The sequence below is a fragment of the Bidens hawaiensis genome, unplaced genomic scaffold, assembly GCF_021521415.1.
Source record: "Bidens hawaiensis isolate Kalapana, Puna unplaced genomic scaffold, B.hawaiensis_p1.1 tig00011786_1, whole genome shotgun sequence".
Classification (NCBI taxonomy): domain Eukaryota; kingdom Viridiplantae; phylum Streptophyta; class Magnoliopsida; order Asterales; family Asteraceae; genus Bidens; species Bidens hawaiensis.
The window spans coordinates 230,688-253,887 of record NW_027491934.1 but is presented as its reverse complement, the minus strand read 5'-3'; the positions used below and the strand labels follow the sequence as shown (position 1 = coordinate 253,887).

Here is a 23,200-nt window from a genome sequence, read left to right as displayed (position 1 = left end):
TGTTTTAAGGTTTTAAATACAGTAATAAGTTACAAAAAAATAAATAGAAAAGGTGATAAGTGAAACTAAATAAAATGTAAACCATAAAGAACAAAAAGAATTTATAAACTTAGATAGTAAATCGAACAAACCAAATATTAAATCATTGTCACAGATTTCTTATATGTTTTTTTTATGTTACAAGGAAAATAAAGCCTACACACACTTTCAATTAATCAAAGTTATTTTTTCTTAGCTTTCTAAACTGGGCCAGAAGCTCACAATATAAAATTTAAAAAGCCCAGGTAGAAAAATAATAGGGCATAAGGGCACCTGCAAGCAGAAGTGTATCTTCTTTATTATTCAAACACCACCAAGGAGTGGTGAACGGCTGCGGAACTGGCCGGACAAACGTTTTCTGGTCATGCTGCTACCTTCTTTCTTCCATTTTTTTCATCACCCATCGGATTTTGAAAATTCACAGGGTTGGTGTCAAAATTTTACAGAGGTTAGTCAGAATTTTAATACTAAAAAAGCAATAATTTTTTTCACAGAGGACGACCGACCCCTGTACCATACAAGTAAGTCCGCCCCTGATGATCATCATACCCATTATTAAGAATTTAAACCGAATAAACAAAATTAGAAATATAAAAGACTAAAGTGACTCAAACACATTTAACTAATATCGATTAGGCCGGGATTAATGCTTCATAAAATAATACTAAATTTCGTCATAGATTTTCTTATCTTATTTACACATTAACAATCCTAGTTGTGTTGGATACTCAACCAACTTTTTAATTTCCTTCTTATCAACTTATCATGCTCCTTCAACATTGTTAGCATCTTTGATTCGGAATCCATTTCATTGCAAATAGCAAACATAATTGTGCAATATGATGCAAGGACTCTTTTCCATTTTGACGAAACAAACGATCAATCTTCACTATTTTAGAATTATTCAGGCGTTCCCCTGTTAGGACCTCTACAAACACCACTTCGTAACCGGATAGATTACTCTGTAACACTAATTCCGGCCCCTCATAATCTGGATAGGCTATGTCATATTGACCGTTGACTATATAAGTGACGTCATAATCTGAAAGCTTTGCCGTAAAATCCTACAAATGTATTTTTATACACTAGTTAAAACTAGGCAAATTGAAAATAAATAATCTCAACTTTTGTGTATTGGCGGATAATAATTCCAATTTTAAAAGTCACTACCAACGGTCCCAACTTTCAACTATTTTTTATCTTAATGGACTTCGGTAAAAAACACTTAAAGCCTTTAAGTTTTTTCCCGAGTTTCAAACCGATGTTTTAGGCTTTAGATCGAAAGAACGATACGAATTAACTGACGTAAAGCTTATCTCTAAACGGTTATTCAAATGACTTGATTTTTGTTAATTGGAAATTCAAACACCCGAATTAAAACATTGTTACGTCGCTTGGGATTATTTGTTTCTAATTTGCGACCGCTGACAATGAGCCAATACACAAAAGTTGGGATTATTTGTTTTTAATTTGCCTTAAAGCTATCAACAGATGAGAGCCCTAAACAAGCACAGACCTTTGACAAAATGTGTTAAAAGAGTTTGTGGCAGATAAAAGATATTTTAAGTTTTAGTTTAGCAAAATAACTTATGAGTTATGTCATACCTCATCCAACAATATCTTATGTCTGTGAAGCTCGGTAGCAGTCGGCCACATTTTGTTTAATTCTGCCTTTTGCAAGAAAAAAACCCCTCGAGCAATTTCTATTAGGATCTTCACCTTTGTAACCAACAGAAGCCGTGCTACAGCTCCTACTCCATATGAAATTCGAATATGATAAAAGAATATTTGATTTATGTCTAGAGTTATTGCACTGCTTACCATTACGAAGGAGATCTTCAAGATTCCCTTTACGAATGAATTCATACACAAGGAAAAGACATCCGCTCTCCATGCAGCATCCTATGAGCTTAACAAGGTTGGGATGACGAAACTCTTCCAACATTTCCAGATTAGACTGCATTCATTAGTGATATAAATAAGCTATGAATAGAAATATTAAAAATACCCTACACTTTACTTGGGGTTTTTGGGACTTACAAGTTTGTAGCGATGGAGTTTCTTAACAACCACCGGCAATCCAGTATCAACCTTACAAGGGGAATATGTTGTTTTATCGACCCAACATTTGTAAACCTTTCCGCATCTCCCCTCACCTAGGAATGCATCGTTTCCAAAGTCCCTGGTAGCAAGTTTCAATTCATCATATGTGAACGTTTTTACGTTTCTAATCACTAATTCCCCATGTTGATTCATGTTGTTTTCAAGGTTATTTTGAGAACTAGTTCCAGTTGGGTCTAAAAATATGAACCAAAAAACAGATATAAAAGCATTAAGTCAGGTAAAACATGTTGGTAATTGAAGGTCTTAAACTCTTAATTGAATTTAGCAAATGAAAGAAGAAACGAAATTTCCAGATATTATTTGCCTTTTTAATAGTAATTATGAAACCAATGGAAAAACTTTTGTTATATCATAAAAACTAAGACAAAGGATTATTAACACAGAGGATTATTAACTCGTAAAAGATAAACCAAACAACCCTATGTTTATCCTACCCAAGTGAACACACCCGATAAAAACCAAACAAAATACTCAATATATTGATTAATGAAACAAAAAAAGAAAAAAAATAGTGTCCATTTAATCAAACAAAACAAGAACTCCAACCCCATCTTTCACTCCAATTTCATATTTTCACATGTGAACATGCTAATTACATGTAACTGTCAATCCCTTAATCGTTCAAATTCTCACTGATATTCAAAGTAAAGTTGGACTAGCCGTCTCCGAGAATTTAAATACCTCGGCCGAGCCAAAATAAAAAAGCTCGTAGGCCTTAACGAAAATTTTTTATTCGCAAGCATAAATGGATAAAACTTTTATCGACCGGTTTATTATAACTAGAAACCATTCCGAGCATGTAATTATCATATAAACCATTGCAAATAACCTTATTTTTAACACCAAAAAACATATATATGTAATATGTATAAAAAAAGTTTGTGCCCCGAAATTTATGTGCTCTGGACGATGGTCCGACCACACACCCTCCGAGCCTCCCATGTGGATCACCATCGTCATGTATCAAGGTTGCCTAGTCATCCTTTTTTCTCCCACTTGGTATGTTTGTAAGAATAAATATTAATATTTATCTATTTATGTGTTGCCGTGTCTAATAATAAATACAAATATTATTTATACCTTATTATATATTAGTTTGGTAATTGTTGATGGACATATCACCCTTACTAACTAATAAAGGGTTTCCCTTAAGTGTATATAAAAAGAGATTACATTAACATGAATAACTTAATCACACAATTATCAATTTCATGTGCCTCCATTCTCCCAAAATAAGTTCCTCTCTAGAACCCTAATCCCCATCCTAAACTGTACATCTTAAAGGGAAACTCAACCAAGCTGACAATCATGTCGTCTGGAAGATCATATTCCTCTCTTGTGGCTACCCTCTCTACTGTAACATGTAGAGCCAATATTATTTCGTTAAGTCTTTTCTATTTGCTTGATTATTCACGATATAATTATGTTAGCTTTCTTTATGATTTGTATGTTTGGGCTCAAGACCATGTAAACAAAAGCCCATTGGGCCGTTAATAATAGTATGTGAGCATGGCATGGCTTCTCCTATAAAAGGTGAAGCATGCATATCCTAAAACAACATTTTGTAAATAAAACTCTCACCTAAGTACCTCTCTCTACCTTATCCTCTCTAACTTTCCATGTTGTAAAATTATCTCAAACACACAAGATCTGAGATCTTGGTTAAGTTGTAAACTATTTCCGCTAGTTTACAACCAAGATTAATTCAAGAACATTATCGTGAGATCCGGTTTTGGAACCTACAATTGGTATCAAAGCTTTCAGCTCTTCTAGTTGAGTTTATTGGGTCACAACCTTGGATTTTGGTCTTTTCTTAGTGTTTGAAAGTGTGTTTTAGTGTAACAAAGTGTTCTTCGGGTGTTTTAATCTTCAAAAGTGTCAAAGAGTAGGGTTGGATAAAGCTCCGTAGGTGAACAAACAGTGTTTAAGTGAGTTATATGGCTTTTCGGGTTTTTAGAGTGTTTGAGGCTTAAGATCTGTAGAAAAGGTTTGATTGTACTTGAATCCGTACCAAAAAGCATTCTGGGCGATTTGATTTTCTCCAGGTTCCAATCGCATCACATACGAAAACTAATGGCATTGTGATTGGAAACCAATCTCATCTCACAAGAGAAAACCAATCCAAATGCATACAAGAAACTAATTCCATAGCATACAAGAAACCAATTGCATCGCATTCAAGAAATCAATCGCATCGAATTCAAGAAACCAATCGCATCGCATCCAAGAAACCTATAGCATCGCATTTATGTGTGATCCGTTTACACTTGGTGTTTTTGACAGAACTGCTACTTTTTAAAACCTGTTTGGGTTGGTAACCTGTTTTTAAAGACGTCACACGATTTTGAGTTGTTAAAGAACTACTTAATGCTTGAAAATGAGGTTGCACTATAACCAAACCTCCTAGGCTATTCACTTTTGAAAGTAACTTTGAGGAGTTTAAATGGAGATTTAAAAATTATGTAAGAATAACCGACTTTACACTTCTTAGATCCTTTGAAAAGGACCTCATAGGCCTACTATAAATACTGATAATGGACCAACTGATGTTCCTGTTGAGAGTTACACTGATGAAGATAATAATATGATACTCGATGATGAAAAGGTTTATGGTGTACTCAGTGTGTGCTTGTCAATTGATATCTCTCAAATGTTGGGAGCATGCACAATTGCTAAAGGACTTTGGGATGCTTAGATTGAGAAGTTTGAAGGTAATCTGGACATGAAGGTGTAACATCGTGAAAGATTTGGGTTCAAAATGTCAAGTTTCCTAAGTCAAGGGACAAAAACTGTCAAATTTCAAACTTTAGGGTTTAAAATTAAAAATCTGATTCCCTGACCCATAGCGATACGCGTTGGATCAGAAGAAAGACCCATCGCGTATCGCGATGGGTTGTCTGACACGCTGAGCACGTGGCGTAATGCCTGCCACGTGGCAAGTCTTTGGGGTGACCAGGCAAGCCTACGTCGCGATACGTGATGGGCTTAGCCAAAGGGCCATCACGTATCACGATGGCCCCCGAGTTTGCCTATAAATAGAGGGCTACGGGTTCATGCCTCTCACACCTCAAATCACACATAAAATTCTCACTCTAACATCTCTCTAGAATACCACAATCATACCATCGATCCACCTCGAAAAGAGTCCCCCGATTCCTTGTTTTCCGTGCCGTTTCCTCGTATTTCGTGCCACTTTCCACCAACGTATCAATCAAGAAGGAGATTTCCATTCCCCGATATCATGGTGATTAGCCTCGTAAAGCGTGCCAAAGAGTGGTGAGGTATTGGTTCATCGTTTTGCGTGCCAATGGAAAAATGACGAGAAGAAGAGTTGATTTAGAAGATAAAGAAGGTGAAACGGTGTTGAGGTGCTGCTCAATTATTAGGGTTGTGTAAGCCAAGCAAAGGTAGGCATAATGCCCGAATAAAATAATAATAAAATATTATAAAATGCTTAAAACCCTAAGTCAGGTTATACTCGATACCTCGATAAAATAAAAGAAAATATAACAAAGAAAAGAAAAGATAGAATTATGAACATATAAATATATATCAAAGTGATTATATTATATGTGATTCTTTGTTATGAAATTATTATTTAAGTAATAATAACTATTCTTAAATAATAAAGAAAAGAAAATAATACGTTTCTTAGAGAAGAAGAAACATAGGGTTTTTATGAAAATAAACTAAAGGTTTATAATATTACTTTTTAACTAAAAGTTTTTAAGTAAATGAGATTTTGAACTACAGGTTCATCGACGTAAAGATTATAAAAGACTAAAGGTCTTAAGTCGGATTGTATATCCGACTAACAAAAGGTTATACTCGTACTAATGGTGCGATATAGCAACGGGAAAGACCCTCGAACGGTGTTTGAAGCCAATCCAAATTGAAAAGGTGAATACGCCCCAACTTTACAAACTAGTTTTCAAACAAGTCAACATGTTAAATGAAAAAGGTTTACATAGACTAAGTGCCAAACAAGGGTATAAACACTGGGCTCAGGCTATCGTGTACGTTTGTCTGAATCCTTCCATATGTGATGGGCACATCACACCTGGTCACTTTTACGCTGCATGCGGGGAGTATGACCTTGTGTATATGTATAGGCACTCAACTAGTCGAACGCTGCGGTGTTTGCTGGGGGATCCGAGTGTAGAGACTTGAGTTTATGAATTGTGTTCTTTTAACTTGATTATTCCTGAGCCACGATGGGCCGAGACCTACGTAGTCTCGAGGGGTGATTAAGTAAAAGAAAATATTTTTAGCGTCAGCATATTCACCAGCATTCGTTGCTGACATATTTTCTAACATTTTGCAGGTGATCAGGGTTAGGGCTTGGAAATGACGAAGTGCTCAAGGTATTCGATGGCTTGGATTTTTTGTTAAACTTGATATAGTATTAATGGTGGTTTTGTAAACTAAAACAAGTAATTCTTTGAAACATTAAACGGGAACTTTTATACCCCGTCTTTTGTGAATGTAAATATTATATTTAAATCCACATGTTTATTAAAGACTTCCGATATTAAACCGTAACTCTGATTTATTTACAAATGTGGTACCAACATATGTGTCATACGCCTAGGCCGCGGTTTGGGGTGTGACATGTGTTGGTATCAGAGCCATCGATCTTAGCGAATTAGGTGTTACAAGATAATACCTATGATTTGATTCAAGTGTAGGAAAAATATTTTCATTACTTGTTTATTTAAAATAGGGATAAGATAGGCTGGTTAACCTTTTCTTTCCCTCCTCACCATAAACCACCCAACTATTTAGATGTCTTTCAAGAAGATGATGAATAACTTTGTACAAAAAGCAAAGGAGGCTGGAATCGCTGAACCTCTACCCATAGATAACATGAACGAAGACTATTATGAAGCTTTCTTTAACCAAGACCAATACATAGACCGAACCAAGCCGATATACTTTCCTGGAACGGAACATTGTCCGATCAACCTTCCCGATATTCCACCCATGCCAAGAATTGACCCTCCAAGACACTCAAGCTACCATCCGCCAAGCATATCCATGTATCACCCATCCGAAGTTCCAACATATCATCCTTCAAAAATACCAACATATCAACCATCGGAGATCCTGCCATATTACCCATCTGGTGCTTCCACATACCTACCACCAAATCCTCATCCATCATACGCTTTCCTCTCCAACCGACTGATCAAGGAGGAACCAAGATCTCCCTCATCAGACTGGATGCAATGCCATTCGGACCAACGAAGATGGCACACTGGAACATCTATTGTTGATTCTGTTGATTCGCGTCCCAACAAAGAAGGATCATCCCACAAACCCAAGATGAGAGTGATGATGCCCTATGAAAGTTTCTACATGCCCTCGATAGTGAAAGAGGCTGCTCAACTGATGGAAGAAGAGGAACGTGAAGAAGAAGAGGATCCGGAGGAAGACTCCGAAGAGGACCTGGAAGAGGAATACCCTGAGAACCCAAATGAAGTGTCGACACCAATGGAGGAATCTCTCTAATTCCTAGTTATGTCTATGTCGATCCTTATGTGTAGTATCTTGAAGAACTCCGAAACAAATCGTCCACAAGTTTTCCACCCTACCAAGGCACGATCCCAACGGAGGAAGAACATGGGTATGAAATCCGCCAACAAAACGAAGCCGTCGAGGCATTCTTCAATTACTTATCTAATATGACCGCATCTCCATATCCAGACACGAAGAACCACTATGATGTAGTAATGATGGGTCACTGCGACCCTCCGCCAAGATACGGATATCCCAATGAGATTCCTCAATCGCAGGAAGAGCACCTGGATCGAACCTTGCATGAAACAGACAATTTAAGGAAAAAGATAGCTGTGGATGAGAAGAAAAAAAGAAGATATGAGACAAGCTTCTTCGAAAATGTAACAAATTGACCAAGGTGGTGAAGAAGTTTATGAAACATTGAAGATGAGAGATGGGAAGGAAGTTTGTGTGTTAATGTAAATCTTGTTGTGTCGTGTGTTATGTAATCGTATGGATAAGAATAAATATATATACATCAAGTATGGATGTATATGTATGTGTATGTGATGTATTAATCCATGTATATATCATATATGATATATACATATGTTGAATAAATAAAATAACATATTTTCTAATAAAAGAAATTTTGTTAAAATTTCAGACAAAAAGAAAAGTTTAAAAGATAAAATGTCTCAACAAAGTAATAATATTGAGAAAGCTCGAAAAGAAGCAGATAATCGAAAAGAAAAGGGGATAGACCCGAGAAAGAACAAGACGAACAAATTCCTGATACATATATGAATCAAATTCAAAGAATGATAAAGAAGCCGTTAGGGCTGAATCAGAAGCTAGATCTCAATCAAAGCAATCTAAACATTCTCAATCCGTTGAAATCTCCCGTAAATATGTTAAATCCCGTCCAAAATCATCCCATATTGAGGAGAGTGTTCACTAGTCAAAAGCCGATGGTGGAATTCGTCAAGAGTTTAAGAAATTGACTATTGGAGGCTGCTCGTTCAAAGACTTTAAATATTTTGGACCTAAAGGATTTCATGGAGATAAGGGAGCTATCACGACTGTGAGATGGATCGAGGAGATGGAATCGATTGTTATTATAAGCAAGTGTTCTAATCAAGAAAAGATTCAATACTCCGCGCAAATGTTCAAAGGTGAAGCGTTGGAATGGTGGAAGACGCTGATACTAAGCAAAGGACGTCAAGTACTGTACAATCTTTCATGGGAAGAATTCAAAGCAATGTTGATGGCGAAATTTTGTCCTATGCACGAAACCGACCAAATCCAAACCAAATTTCTAAACCATAAGGTCGTAGGGACAAACCTCCGTGAGTACAATACCAAATTCCATTAGTACTGTCGCCTTGTTCCCCAGCTGGTTAACCTTGAGTCTAGCAAAGTCACGTGATATATATGGGGATTGCCGCGGGAAATCCATGATATGGTGAGGTCTCACCTTCCTCAAACTGCTGATTTTGCGATGGAGTTGGCTGGATACTTGATGGGCGGCCTTGTTCGCAACAAAGAGGAAGACAAGAAGGTGATGACAACCAACAATCAAGGAAGAGCTGGAGGAAGTGCCTACTTCAAAGGCAAAGGCGCAAATCAAACTCGAACTGGATTTAATTCAAACGCACCATTTTGCAAGATCTGTAGAAAGCTCCACCAAGGGAAATGCCGACACGTTTCATCTTCTTCAACAACTGTCTGTGAATCATGTCAATGACCTGGCCACACAATGGCCGATTGCTGGAAGAAGAAAGTGACTTGTTAGAACTGTACGGAAATGGGGCATCTAAGCTTCGAGTGTCCCAAGAATAAACCCGCGAGTGGTGGTGCGGGTGGAAGTGGTCAAAACAAAAAGGGAAACGCAAGAGTCTTCGTTCTCGACACAAAAAAGGCTGCTAACATGCCGGAAACCATCACCGGTTTCTAGTCAACGAAACCTATGCTAGAGTTTTGTTTGATTCGGGTGCCAATTTAAGTTTTATAGATTATAGCTTTTGTAGTCTATTAAACAAACCTTTAACAAAGTAAATAAAACTCTAAGCGTCGAGACTGCTAGCGGTGAAATAGTCAAAATCTCCGAAGCTCCTGTAAAGGGAAAAATTCTTTTAGCATGTTATAGTCTGCCCATTCAACTTTTACCAATGAGGCTTGCTGGTTTTGACATTGTACTTGGTATGAATTGGTTATCCAACAACCATGCTCGTATCATTTGCAATTACAAAACCGTCGAACTTCAAGCCCCATTCGAATTGAAGGGGACAAAGATGCTGGCCAAGTTAGCATAATTTCCATGATTAGTGATAACAAATGTTTAAATCAAGGATGCTTAGCATTCATGGCCTACGTCACTGAAGATCCAAACCAAAGGAGATAAAGGACGTACCTATAGTCTCCGACTTTTCCAATGTCTTTCCTGATGAACTTCCTTGAATTCCTTCCGATCGTGAAGTAAAGTTTAGGATCGATCTTATCCCCGGTACTGCTCCGATCGCAAAGGCACCATATCGTCTTGCTTCTCGAGAAAGGCTTCATTGACCAAGTTCATCACCATGGGGAGCGCCGATACTCTCGTCAAAAAGAAGGATGGATCTATGCGTATGTGTATCGACTACCGAGCTCTCAATAAAGTCACAATCAAGAACTGTTATCCACTCCCTCGAATCAATGATCTTTTTGACCAACTTCAAGGTGCAAGTTTCTTTTCTAAAATTGATCTTCGTTCCGGTTACCATCAACTCAAAGTTCAATCCAAAGATATTCCATAGAAGGTATGGCCATTATTATTTCACCGTTATGCCATTTGGACTTACTAATGCGCCAGCCGTGTTCAAGGATATGACGAATCGAATCTGCAAGCCTTACTTAGATAAATTTGTAATCGTATTCATAGATGACATACTTATTTATTCTAAGTCTAAGGATGATCATGAAAACCATCTTCGAACCTTACTTGAAATACTTAGAACCGAGAAATTGTACGCTAAGTTCTCGAAATGCAAGTTCTGGTTGCATAAGGTGCAATTTCTTGGTCACATCATCAATGTTAATGGTATTCAAGTGGACTCCGCTAAGATTGAAGCTATCTCTAAGTGGGAGATCCCAAAGTTGCCAACCGAGATTCGAAGTTTCCTTGGATTGGCCGGCTATTATCGAAGGTTCATTGAAAAATTTTCTTGTATAGCCGTTCCCCTAACTTCTTTAACTCGCAAAAATATCATGTATGAATGGGGAACTAAACAACAAGAGGCATTCGATATACTCAAGCAAAATCTCACCCAAGAACCTATACTGGCTTTGCTAGAAGGTACTGAGGATTTTGTTGTATTTAGTGATGCGTCCCATTCTGGCTTAGGATGTGTACTAATGCAACGAAAGAAAGTAATCACTTATGCCTCTCGACAACTCAAGGTGCACGAAAAGAACTATACAACTCACGATCTAGAGTTAGGCGCCATAATCTTTGCATTAAAGATATGGAGGCACTATCTCTATGGAGTAAGGTTTATCGTGTATACCGATCATAAAAGCATAAAACACATCTTTGAACAAAAAGAGCTTAACATGCGACAACGACGATGGATGGAAACTTTAAACGACTATGATTGTGAGATCGTCTATCACGAAGGCAAAGCCAACGTTGTGGCCGATGCCCTAAGTCGGAAAGAACATGGAAAGCCAAAAAGAGTCTGAGCGTTAAGACTAGAACTTCAAATATATCTTCTCTAACAACTCAAATCCGCTCAAGCTCAAGCGATCAATGAAAACAAATCTCTGATGAAAAACGTAACGGCACCATTGACTCACAAGTCAAAGGTGATGATGGTATCCCTAGACTCGGTAATAGGATTTGGGTACCAATCATTGGAGACTTGCGTGAAAGAATAATGAACGAAGCTCATAAGTCCAAGTACATGATGCACCCCGGTAGTGAAAAAATGTACCAAAATCTTAAACCAAACTACTGGTGGAATGGGATTGTAACATCCCGAAATTTCTAAAAATAATATTAATTATATTATTTAATATTGTTGGGAAAGTTTACTCGGGTTAGTGGAGAAATAATAAAAATAAAGTAGGAGTTATTGAGAGTCGGGCTTGTGTTGGGTTATGTAATATGGGTAATGGACTTGGATTTGAAAGGAAGGAGGATGGACCATGGGCTCAAGCCCATGATCCATAATGTATATAAACCTTAATTACTAACTAATTCACTCATTTTTCATTCCATTCCATACACCACCTAAAACACACATTTAGCTCTCTCTCATCCTACTTTCTCTCTTTATCCGAACTCACCAAGAAGAATCGATTCCCGACCTGAGGTAATTATAGTATTATAAGGTAGAGATCCAAACCCATTAGATCTAGTCGCGAAACAACGAGCCGAAACCTTAAACCGTTAAAGTCACGAGATCCGGATGGAATCGGGTATAAACCGACCAAAAGATGAACTTAGGAATAACCCTAGCTCAGATCTGGACCGAAAGGGACGAAAAAACGGTGGTAAAACAAGCGAGATCTCGCTTTTCCGGCGAGATCCCGTTTTTCCGGAAAATGTGGCGTCGAAAAGGCCGCGCCCGGATAGTAGGGATGTCAGAAAATGTTTCTGACCTAACCCTAGTTCGTTAGCGGAGACTTAACGAACTTGAAGGCAATTCGTTACTCCATTTCGTTAAGAGGAAATAAGAACTAGAAGCAGTTCGTTAAACCATTCGTTAACGGAGGAATAACGAATTAAGAGTAATTCGTTATGCCCCTTCGTTAAGGAAAAGTAACGAATAAGCTTCAATTCGTTAAGCAGTTCGTTACGCAGTTCGTTAGGGCTAGTTCGTTATAAAGAGTCTAGTTCGCTTTAAGGGTTAATTCGCTATAAAGGCCAAGTCTTGATGTGGCCATTCACAAAAAGCTAGATAACGAATTTGACTTTGATAAAATGAAAAAAAGACCCTTGGACTTGGAAAGAATGATTTAATTACATAATAGCCCTTGGACTTTATTAATTTATGAAAGATACCCTTTAAAAGTTAACGAGTAACGATTAACTAACCGGTGAAGATTCAATGAAGTAAAACCGGCTTAGACACATAAGATTAATTAAGTGAACATGAGAATGGACATGAGAATGGCTAGAGTAGTATTTAATATTGCATTTATTAAACAGTTAGTCGCGCACAACTAAAGAAAGGAATAACCACTAATGGTGATCGTAACCGAGTTCAGGTGAGTTTCTAGCCCCACTTCCTTGTTATGTTTTCGGGGCTGTGTGCATACTCAATGTGAAGTGTGAATACACTTACCTTAAGTGGTAAATATATGCTATAATGCTTGATATGGTATATATATAGATGTTATGAATGGATGTTTGTCGATGCGTGAACAATCTTCGGATATTGCACGTGTAGACAGGGGAAGTAACGCTTGTCGATGCGAGAACGATATTCGGATATTGCGCATACCACCAATGGGAATGATCCACAAGTGGTTATTAGTGTGTGTAAATGTTATGATGTAACTTGACTATTATGTAAATGATGAAATGATAGAAAATGTGTTGTAGACGAGTAGAGGTAGAGTGTGAATGAAGGGGCAAGGGTCTAGTAAGGGTGTTAGTGGCATGACGATAGTACGTGGTAGGGTAAGCCTATACGTGCCTTTGTTATTGAAGTGGCATAACGCGAGTGCGTGGTAGGGTAAGCCTATACGTGTCTTTGTTATCAAGTGGCATAACTTGAGTGTGTGGGAGGGCAAGCCTCAATGTGCTTCCTTAAACAAGTGGCTAAGTGGTTAGGAGGCAGTAAGTGGTTAAGTGGTTAAGTGGTAAGGTGAACAGGTTAGACAGCGGATAGTGTATCTTCGGATACATATATAATGCATGTAATGGTTGTATGGTAAGTTGCTTGATTAACTACAACTCACTCACCATAGCTGACTTTTGGTATGCACGTAGGTGATCAGACTGAAGAGTTAGCATGAGGATGGTATATGGCATGGATTGAGTGGCTGGCATCTGTAGAAGGAAGAAATAATGTTTTAAATATGACTTTTTAAAGAAAAAATTAAGTGTTTTGTAACGAATGATTTAAGTAAACGTTTCCGCGAAAGTTTTAATTAACTCTGATTTGTAAGAACGGTGTTCATGAGTAAATCAGACGTTAAAGTAGGGTTACCGGGTTCGGGGCCTTACATGGATGAAAAAGGACATCGCTTCGCATGTTGCGAAATGTCTAACTTATTTGAAAGTCAAGGCTGAACACCAAAAGCCATCGGGATTGCTTCAGCAACCCGAACTTCCCGTATGGAAGTGGGAGCTAATAACAATGGATTTCATCACCAAACTCCCGAAAACGACTCGACAACATAATGCTATATGGGTTATTGTGGATCGACTAACAAAATCCGCGCACTTCATACCCATTAATGAATCATACTCAATGGATAGATTAGCACGTATATATGTGAACAACATCGTTTTTTACATGGAGTACCGCTGTCTATAATTTCTGATCGAGACAGTCGTTTCACGTCTCACTTATGGAAAAGCTTCCAACAAGCCTTAGGCACCAAGCTAAACCTTAGCACCGCCTACCATCGCGTATCGTGACGTAGGCTTGTCTGGTCACCCCTAAGACTTGCCACGTGTCACAACGTGGCAACACGTCTGCCACGTGTCACCACGTGGCAAGTCTAAGGGGTGACCAGGCAAGCCTACGTCGTGATACGCGATGGGCTTAGCCAAAGGGCCATCGCGTATCGCGATGGGGCCTAAGTTTGCCTATAAATAGAGGGCTACGGGTTCATGCCTCTCACACCTCAAATCACACATACAATTCTCTCTCTAACATCTCTCTAGAATCCCACAATCATACCATCGATCCAACTCAAAAAACGTGCCCTGATTCCTCGTTTTCCGTGCCATTTCCTCGTATTTCGTGTCACTTTCCACCAACGTACTAATCAAGAAGGAGATTGACATTCCCCGATATCATGATGATTAGCCTCGTAAAGCGTGCCAACGAGTGCTGAGGTATTGGTGTTCATCGTTTTGCGTGCGAAGGGAAAAGTGACGAGAAGAAGAGTTGTTTTAGAAGATAAAGAAGGTGAAATGGTGTTGAGGTGCTGCTCAGTTATTTAGGGTTGTGTAAGCCAAGCAAGGGTAGGCATAATGCCCGAATAAAATAATAATAAAATATTATAAAATGTTTAAAACCCTAAGTCGAGGTTATATTCGATACCTCGATAAAATAAAAGAAAATATAACTAAGAAAAGAAAAGATAGAATTATGAATATATAAATATATATATATATATCAATGTGATTATATTATATGTGATTCTTTGTTATGAAAATATTATTTAAGTATTAATAACTATTCTTTAATAATAAAGAAAAGAAAATAATACGTGTCTTAGAGAAGAAGAAACGTAGGGTTTTTATGAAAATAAACTAAAGGTTTATAATATTACTTTTTAACTAAAGGTTTTTAAGTAAATGAGATTTTGAACTAAATGTTCATCGACGTAAAGATTATAAAAGACTAAAGGTCTTAAGCCGGATTGTACATCCGATTAACAAACGGTTATACTCGTACTATAGGTGCGAGATAGCAATGGGAAAGACCCTCGGACGGTGTTTGAAGCCAATCCAAATCGAAAAGGTGAATACGCCCCAACTTTACAAACTTGTTTTCACGAGTCAACATGTTAAATGAAAAAGGTTTACATAGACTAAGTGCCTCTAAAACATTTATAAACAAGGGTATAAACACTAGGCTCAGGCTATCGTGTACGTTTGTCTGGATCCTTCCATATGTGATGGGCACATCACACCTGGTCACAAATACGCTGCCTGCGGGGAGTATGACCTTGTGTATACGTATAGGCACTCAACTAGTCGAACGCTGCGGTGTTTGCTGGGGGATCCGAGTGTGGAGACTTGAGTTTATGAATTGTGTTGTTTTAACTTGATTATTCCTAAGCCACGATGGGCCGAGACCTACGTAGTCTCGAGGGGTGATTAAGTAAAAAAAATATTTTTAGCGTCAGCATATTCACCAGCATTCGTTGCTGACGTATTTTCTAACATTTTGCAGGTGATCAGGGTTAGGGCTTGGAAATGACGAAGTGCTCAAGGTATCCGAAGGCTCGGATCTTTTGTTAAACTTGATATAATATTAATGGTGGTTTTGTAAACTAAAACAAGTAATATCTGAAACAATAAACGGGAACCTTTATACCCCGTCTTTTGTGAATGTAAATATTATATTTAAATCCACAAGTTAATAAAAGACTTCCGCTATTAAACCGTAACTCTGATTTATTTACAAATGTGGTACCAACATATGTGTCATACGCCTAGGCCGCGGTTTGGGGTGTGACAGAGGGAAAGCATAAGGGAGAATTCAACATGTTTAATCATATTCAAGGGGAAGTGATTACAGTTCTCATTCAAAGATTCGAAGCTCTAAATACTAAGATGAGAAGTGCTGGAATTATCTATGATATGTCTGAGATCAACAAGAAATTGCTAAACGCATTTCCCTACACATGGAACAATAGTATGACTACCATATAGAGAACAACTAATATGAACACAGTTTCTTCGTTCTGACATGACCTCCACTATCAAGTCATTTGACATGGATGACAAGCTCAAATTTACCAACCACGTCAGTTCTCTACAGGTTAAGGAGTTAGCACAACTATTCTCAGCCAATCTCATTCATCTGTTCATCCAGTTAATAGGGTGAAAGTGTATACTGCTCAGCCTGATGTGAACAATGCCTTCAAATCATCTATGAGTCAGTCAAGATAGTCAAAACTAACTCCTTTCAAGATGTAGTCAGCAACAAGCACTTAAGGCCCATGGGAAAAATAAATTTTCAAGCAGCAAGTCAAGTAGTTCTAGCCAACCCACACTCATGTTGATGACTCTCACATTGCACTGTTCAATGCCTTTCTAGCTAGTCATAAGAAATTTCTGCAAGGAAACCTTTTCATCCATCATTCCAACAAGGATAAACTCCAGAAAACAACGAGAAAGACATTGAGAAGATGGATATCAAGTATCATATGGCCATGATTGTTCACAGGGCCACAAACTTTATGAAGAAGTATAGGTAGAACAACTTCAAGAATTCTGACAATAACCACATTGAGTTTGACAAAGACAAGCTCTTATGCTACAACTGTAATGAAATGGGCCACTTTGCAAGAGAATGCACGAACCCAAGTCAGCCTGTTGGTGATGTGAAGATTGTTTATGTGTCAGATAGTGATATGGGAAAAAGGAATGAGAAAAGATAGGTTGGTAAAAGAAGTTCATCGGGTTAAGAGGTTCCAAGGATCGATCATGGGAACTCTGGTCAGAAATCTCAAACTCAAGGGTCGTGGTCACGCATTCTGTTGAAACTATCGAGCCAGATTGGGAGGGTCAATTTTTGTGCTGATAAACCCGTTGAATTTCACTGGGATGGCATTTGTGAATGGAAATCAAGCTTCATCAGGCTCTACATCAGGAAGCAACCAAGACATTCCTGAAATTCTCGAGGAACACACACACCTATGCTCTCAAATATGCATTGATAAAGTAGAAAATTATATAACTCATAATGTTGCTATGATTAGATAAAACATTGGCATTAAGTATCAGAATGATGAGTACAAGAAAGCTGAAAAGATATTTACTACTAGACTAGAATTAAAATCATCATAATAATATGGAAACTTGAATATAAAATTGTTTAAGTCTAATTTCCTTGTTGAGTCTCATTAGAAATGAATAACTGTCTAACTACTAAAATTTAGGAACTAGAACTAGATCTTGCTCGAAGGAAAATAACTATAGATAAGTTTGAGATGGCGTCTAATAAGCTTAATGGTATTACTAGATCACAAATGGGGTGAAACAAAACACAGGGTTTGGATATGAGCATGTTGTCGTTCTACCACCTTTTAATGATAATTATACATGCCTACCCAACTTTAGTTTTAGAATCCCACCTAACGATGAAATGGTCTATGGAGTTGGTTGTGTGCCAAAACCTAAGACATTTGTCCCTATAGTCCCTAAGATAGTTGATCCAAATTTTTAACCAAATAGAAATGCATCTTGTTAAATATGTGATGTAAAGGAAGGGAAGTCATTGGAAAATGACATGAGTTATGATAAAACTGAAGTTTTAAGTTCACTTTTTGAGTGTGATGTGAATTCAATATATAATGTCAACTCTGTTTATAATAATAATTATGTTTCCATGAAAAAACATTGAACTCTTATGTGGATGTTAATTAAAAAAGTGACAGTGTTAATGTTGGCACTGATCACATTACTTGGATGAAAATGTTGATATTACTTCAGATAGTGATTGTGAAACCGCGTATGATGAGTCTCCTATTAAAAATTGTGAAAATATAAACGAGACTGTTGATGTGAACATACTAAGTTGCTCTACATTAGGTGGTAAGACTAACGCTATCGGTTGAAACTAAAGTGTTTGAAAATGAAAAATCAAGCTAGTACATCTTTTCAAATGTGTTCCGCCATATAAAAACTCATTTGTTCAAACAAAAAATCATTTAAGATATCCTTAGACATACAATTTTTGTGATAACAACTATTATGGATATTGTCAACAAAATTATGTTAAGTCATATTACACAACTGCTTTTGATGATCTTGGTCATCAACCAAACTAGAATCACAATCATGTTCATTCCTTTCAAAGATTACCCTCTTTGTATAGTCACCAATCACACAAATATGATTAGTATCATGGGGTTAATGCTATAAAATGTTGTTATGTGTATGGTAATCCATCTCCCCTTGCAAGACATTGCAAGAACTGACATAGAAAACAAAAGGATTTGAAAACGCAGTTCAATCAATCACAGTCTCCTTCTGCTAGCAATTCAGGATCAAGGACTGATCAAACTGCAAGTGAAATGGATGTGAAATCCAATAAAACCAAGAAAAGTAGAAAACCGTTTTGATTGCCAAAAGGGAGAGAGTCAAAATGGATTCAAAGACCGAAAAGTCTACGAATTCACTTAACTCTGTTCCCAAAAGAATGCAAAAGGATCCAAAGATTGAAAAATCTAAGTATTTCATTTTGAAAACAAAGAAGACTAGGTCCCAGAGATTTAAAAACAAGGAACATGTTTCTGCATATGGTTCCTAAGGACTACTCTTCATATGATGATTCACCAAAATGCTTCATGTTTCAGAAAATAAAATACAATTTGATGATTTTATTTTTAACCTTCCCGAGATAGTTTTGTCTCGGGAACCCATGTCTAATTAAATTGCTAATGTGAGGGTCAGACAAGAAGGTCCGTCAACAATATTTGGTACTTAGACAATGGATGTACCCGACACATTACTGGAGACGAATCTGTACTGTTTGACGTTCTATTGTTCGATGGTGGATTAGTTTCTTTGCTAGTGACGTGGGAGGGAAAATAACAAAGATTTGAAAAGTATCAAACGACACTTTAACCTTTGATGGTATCAATCTTGTGGAATAACTCAACCACAATCTGCTCAGCGTTTCTCAAATCTGTGACAAGAAATACTCCACTCTCTTTAGTGAACATGAATGTTTGATCTTGAAACCAGGTTTCAAAGTCTTCGAGGAATGGATTTGATGCGTACTCCGAGGCATAATGATGCTTATATATTTGATATGAGAGAAGTTCGTATTCACAACGAAATGCCTCATGTCTAATGTCTAAAGCCTCGGAGAACGACTCATCACTTTGGCGTTAATGTGTCGGTCATGTCAACTTCAAAAATTTGAACAGACTTGTAAAATGTGAGCATGTGAGGGGTTTGCATGTTAAATTTTTTCTTGCATTGAAAAATGTCTTTCTTGCTCTAAGTGCAAGCAACACAAACTACCTTACATGCCCAAAACTATTAATTATAAAGATTCGATTCTTCAGCTATTACATATGGATTTATTTGGTCCAATTCATCCTTTAGGGATAGGCCGAAAAGCCTATTGTCTTGCTGTTATTGCCGACTTTTCTCGTTTCAGCTCTAATTTCTTTTAGGGCATAAGGTTTGAAAGTCATATAAGTATCTGATTTTTTTTCATATTTGTCATGAAATTATAAATTACAAATTAATCTCACCGAATATTTCATATGAAAATCATATAAAATAAGGATATACTAAAAATAAGTGTCTAATTTTTTTTAAAATATATTGTTCTTAAGAAACAATTTTATAGTAAAAAATAAGCGGATCATTGGTCTCACCAAACCTAAATAGCTTTTAAACCGGGTTATAAAATTTCATTTATTAACTTTAATACAATATATAAACAAAATTAAAAAAAATATATAAATATAATTAACGAATAATGTAAACAACCCCGTAATATGGAGAGATAAAAACTAATGGGTATGATATGCACTTTTATTTATCATCCTTCAACCAGTTATTTACTACGAAGTACAAATTACTCAAATTTTGTGATCAATTAACAACTTTATTATATGCAAAAATTATTATTTATAATGCTCTTCCGGCTAATTTTATTTAATTAAATAATAGTTTTTGAATTTTCTGTTTTATATGTAATCATTGTTAACTAAATACCTTATATACAAATTACACATATTTTTATATTAATAAAAAAAATAATTCTGGACATAGAGTATTCTGAGGTTAATTCTTACTATCAAATTTCCGTCAATATCACTTCTCTTCTATTGATGGAAAAGAGAAAAAATATTTGTTCAAAATATAGTATTGATTATAAGCATTCCATATAAATTGGTCGATCTCCATTGATTGAATTATTAATACCATAAATTATATTCTAAACATACTTAATATAAAAATATTAATATAATAATTACGTGTTATAAATATATTTTCTTTAAAACTGAATTTATATATAAGAGAGTTTATGTTTAAAGAGTACACTAACATTCAATTTTTGAGACTTCTTCATATTGAAAAAAATATAATAACTTTTTTCAAATTTTTTTACAAATATTCAATCCTAAAAATCATAGACAAATTTTCTATTTTTTTATATTTATTATAAGACTATTGTGATAGTTGAACAAAAGTGAGTTTATAAGGACAACATGAAAGCTATTTAAAAAGGAAAATTTGGTGTCAATTTTTGTTTATGACGGGATGTGGAATGTAAAACATTTTTGTGAAAGATTTTAGCTACATTTCACATCGAAAGACCTCGTTGTTTTAAATGTTTCTTCCAGTGACATTGCTTCATTATTGTATACCAATGGTAAAACAACTCATTCTTGATTTGAAATTCAAATATATCTGATAATATAAAACGACTATATTTGTAATACATTTTTTACATAATATAAAAAGACTAAACTAACTTTTTTTTATTTGCATTAAATTATTTATTGTAATTTATACATTTATTTATTAGTATAATACATGGTTTCTAAAGCTAGTTTTATAATATTTACATACATTAGGTATTTAAATTGGTGTTTATGTTCACTTAAAAAACCATAGATTATGTTAATAATTGTTAGATACGAAAGAAAGTAAAACTAACTCTACTTCTTTATAATATAAAGTTTCCAAGTGTATTGTGTTAACTTTATGTTTATAACTTTTAAATAACAACAATTTTTTATATGTTCTATTTTGTTTTTGTTTATATGTTTTGGTCTTTTAAAAGACTGTGTAGTCTCAAAAGAATACAACAGCAAATAATGTCAATTATAATTGTTTATAACTAAATTAAATTTTGGTAAATGTATGATGATTTTGTATTATATTGTACCTGAGATTGGTTTAGTCCTTGGACCAAGATAATTATAAATCTTCCAAGGAAAACCAAATATGCCTGATGACTCCACAGAATGGTTTGATTTCTCCTGTAGTTCCAGCATAGCCTGGAGTGAGCCCACTACCTCAGTCATGGTAGGTCGTTCTTTTGGAACATTATGTACACAACGATCTGCAGTTTGAGCAAATCGCTTTAAACATTTGGTAGAAATTGTTCCCTTGATTTTAGAATCAACCATCTGATCTACTTTTCTATCTTTCACGCATTTTCTAGCCCACCAGACCAAACTACGTTGGTCCTCCTCGTTGTTTTCATCCACTGCAAGCCTCCCGGAGAGCAATTCGAATAATACAACCCCATAGGCGTACACATCAGTTTTCCTCGTTAGTTTCCTAGAATAGATATAGTCTGGATCAAGATACCCAAATGTACCTTTTACACTTGCATCAACTGAAGTAATTAACTGATTGGTTGGGCCGATTTTGGACAATCCAAAATCTGATATCATAGCTGCCCAGTTGTCATCCAAAAGAATGTTTGAAGTTTTCACGTCACGGTGTATGACCCCATGATGGGTGCCTACACCAGTGTGAAGGTAGTCAAGACCATGTGCAGCACCAATGGCTATCTTGAGTCGCGCCACCCAAGTTAAAGTTGTATCACTTTTATGTAAATGTTGATGTAGGGTTCCATTGGACATATATTCATATACAAGTATCTTCTCCTTGTTATCATCACAATAACCAATGAGAGACACCAAGTGACAATGACGCAACTGGAAAAGCATATCGATTTCAACCCTAAACTCAGCTTCTCCTTGGTTGGACATAGAATCCAATCGTTTGATGGCTACAACATGCCCACCTTCTTCCTCACTAGAAATTTGGCCTTTGTACACTGGTCCAAAGCCACCGCGACCAATAACCAGTTTATCATCAAAATTTTTGGTTGCAGACAGAATTTCGCCAAGCGAAAAACGTCTACATTTATGTGCTGAAGCCATTTAGTTTTAGATTCTGAAAAATAGCTGTCAACTTGTATTTGAAGAAGATTCAACTTTAAAGGTGTGCAACGAAAAGCCTCGCAATAGAAAAGTTAACGAGCCCGTCACAGGAGTTGTCGTAAAAAAGGCAAGCCAATAATGAAATTTAGGTTTATACTTGATGACTTTCTAAAACTGCTTTAATTAGTGCTATTAAAATTCGTTTTCAAATGTTGATTTGTTCTTCATTCTGGCCCCAGAGGTTACTTTATAATTGGCTCCTTTTATATTTCATAGAAACATCCAAACGATTTACAATGACGTGGCAGGTAAGCGGGCAACAAGCTGGGCCGCAACCCCCTTTTGGATAACAAACCCAATCCGACTAAAAACAAAGTTTTGATTCTTATGAGCTGATACGTTACCATACACAACTTTCTGAACCCTATTCAATAGATCCACGGCATCCGGATCTAAGAAACCAAAAGTGTCAAAGGCCAAGGGGATAAACACGTGTTGATTCTCCAAACAAGCTCTCTCGTGTTTTGCTCTCTCGTGATTCTCCAACTTTATAATTATATAAGAAGATCTTGACTCTTGACTTTTGACTTTTGATATGTTACATAGTCTTATAAAATCCATTGGTTGATGATATATGAATGCGTAGTCTTATAAAATCATTTATACTCTAAATATTACCATGTCACACGGCCCTAAGGATGGTCTGTGCGTACATTGG

The 23,200-nt window shown here is 36.4% G+C and overlaps 1 protein-coding gene and 1 pseudogene across 1 annotated transcript; both read right to left on the bottom strand.

Annotated features, from left to right (window-relative positions):
- Positions 1-821: 821 nt before the first annotated feature.
- LOC143538959 (serine/threonine-protein kinase BIK1-like) lies at positions 822-7,324 on the bottom strand. The gene is made up of 5 exons (XM_077032391.1): positions 7,129-7,324; positions 2,080-2,336; positions 1,861-1,996; positions 1,645-1,790; positions 822-1,103 (listed from the first exon to the last, which is right to left on the bottom strand). Exons 1-5 carry the CDS (start codon positions 7,322-7,324, stop codon positions 822-824), a joined length of 1,017 nt encoding a protein of 338 aa, XP_076888506.1.
- Positions 7,325-21,462: 14,138 nt separating this feature from the next.
- Positions 21,463-22,482, bottom strand: LOC143538958 (receptor-like protein kinase FERONIA pseudogene; annotated as a pseudogene).
- Positions 22,483-23,200: the final 718 nt, after the last annotated feature.

Excerpts from the sequence above, each read along its gene's own strand:
- LOC143538959 (XM_077032391.1), bottom strand. The coding sequence starts at position 7,324 with ATGGATGAGGATTTGGTGGTAGGTATGTGGAAGCACCAGATGGGTAAT. Across the intron at positions 2,337-7,128 it reads ATGGGTGGAATATCGGGAAG|ACCCAACTGGAACTAGTTCT; the intron begins GTTGATCGGACA and ends TCATATTTTTAG. Across the intron at positions 1,997-2,079 it reads AACTCCATCGCTACAAACTT|TCTAATCTGGAAATGTTGGA; the intron begins GTAAGTCCCAAA and ends TAATGAATGCAG.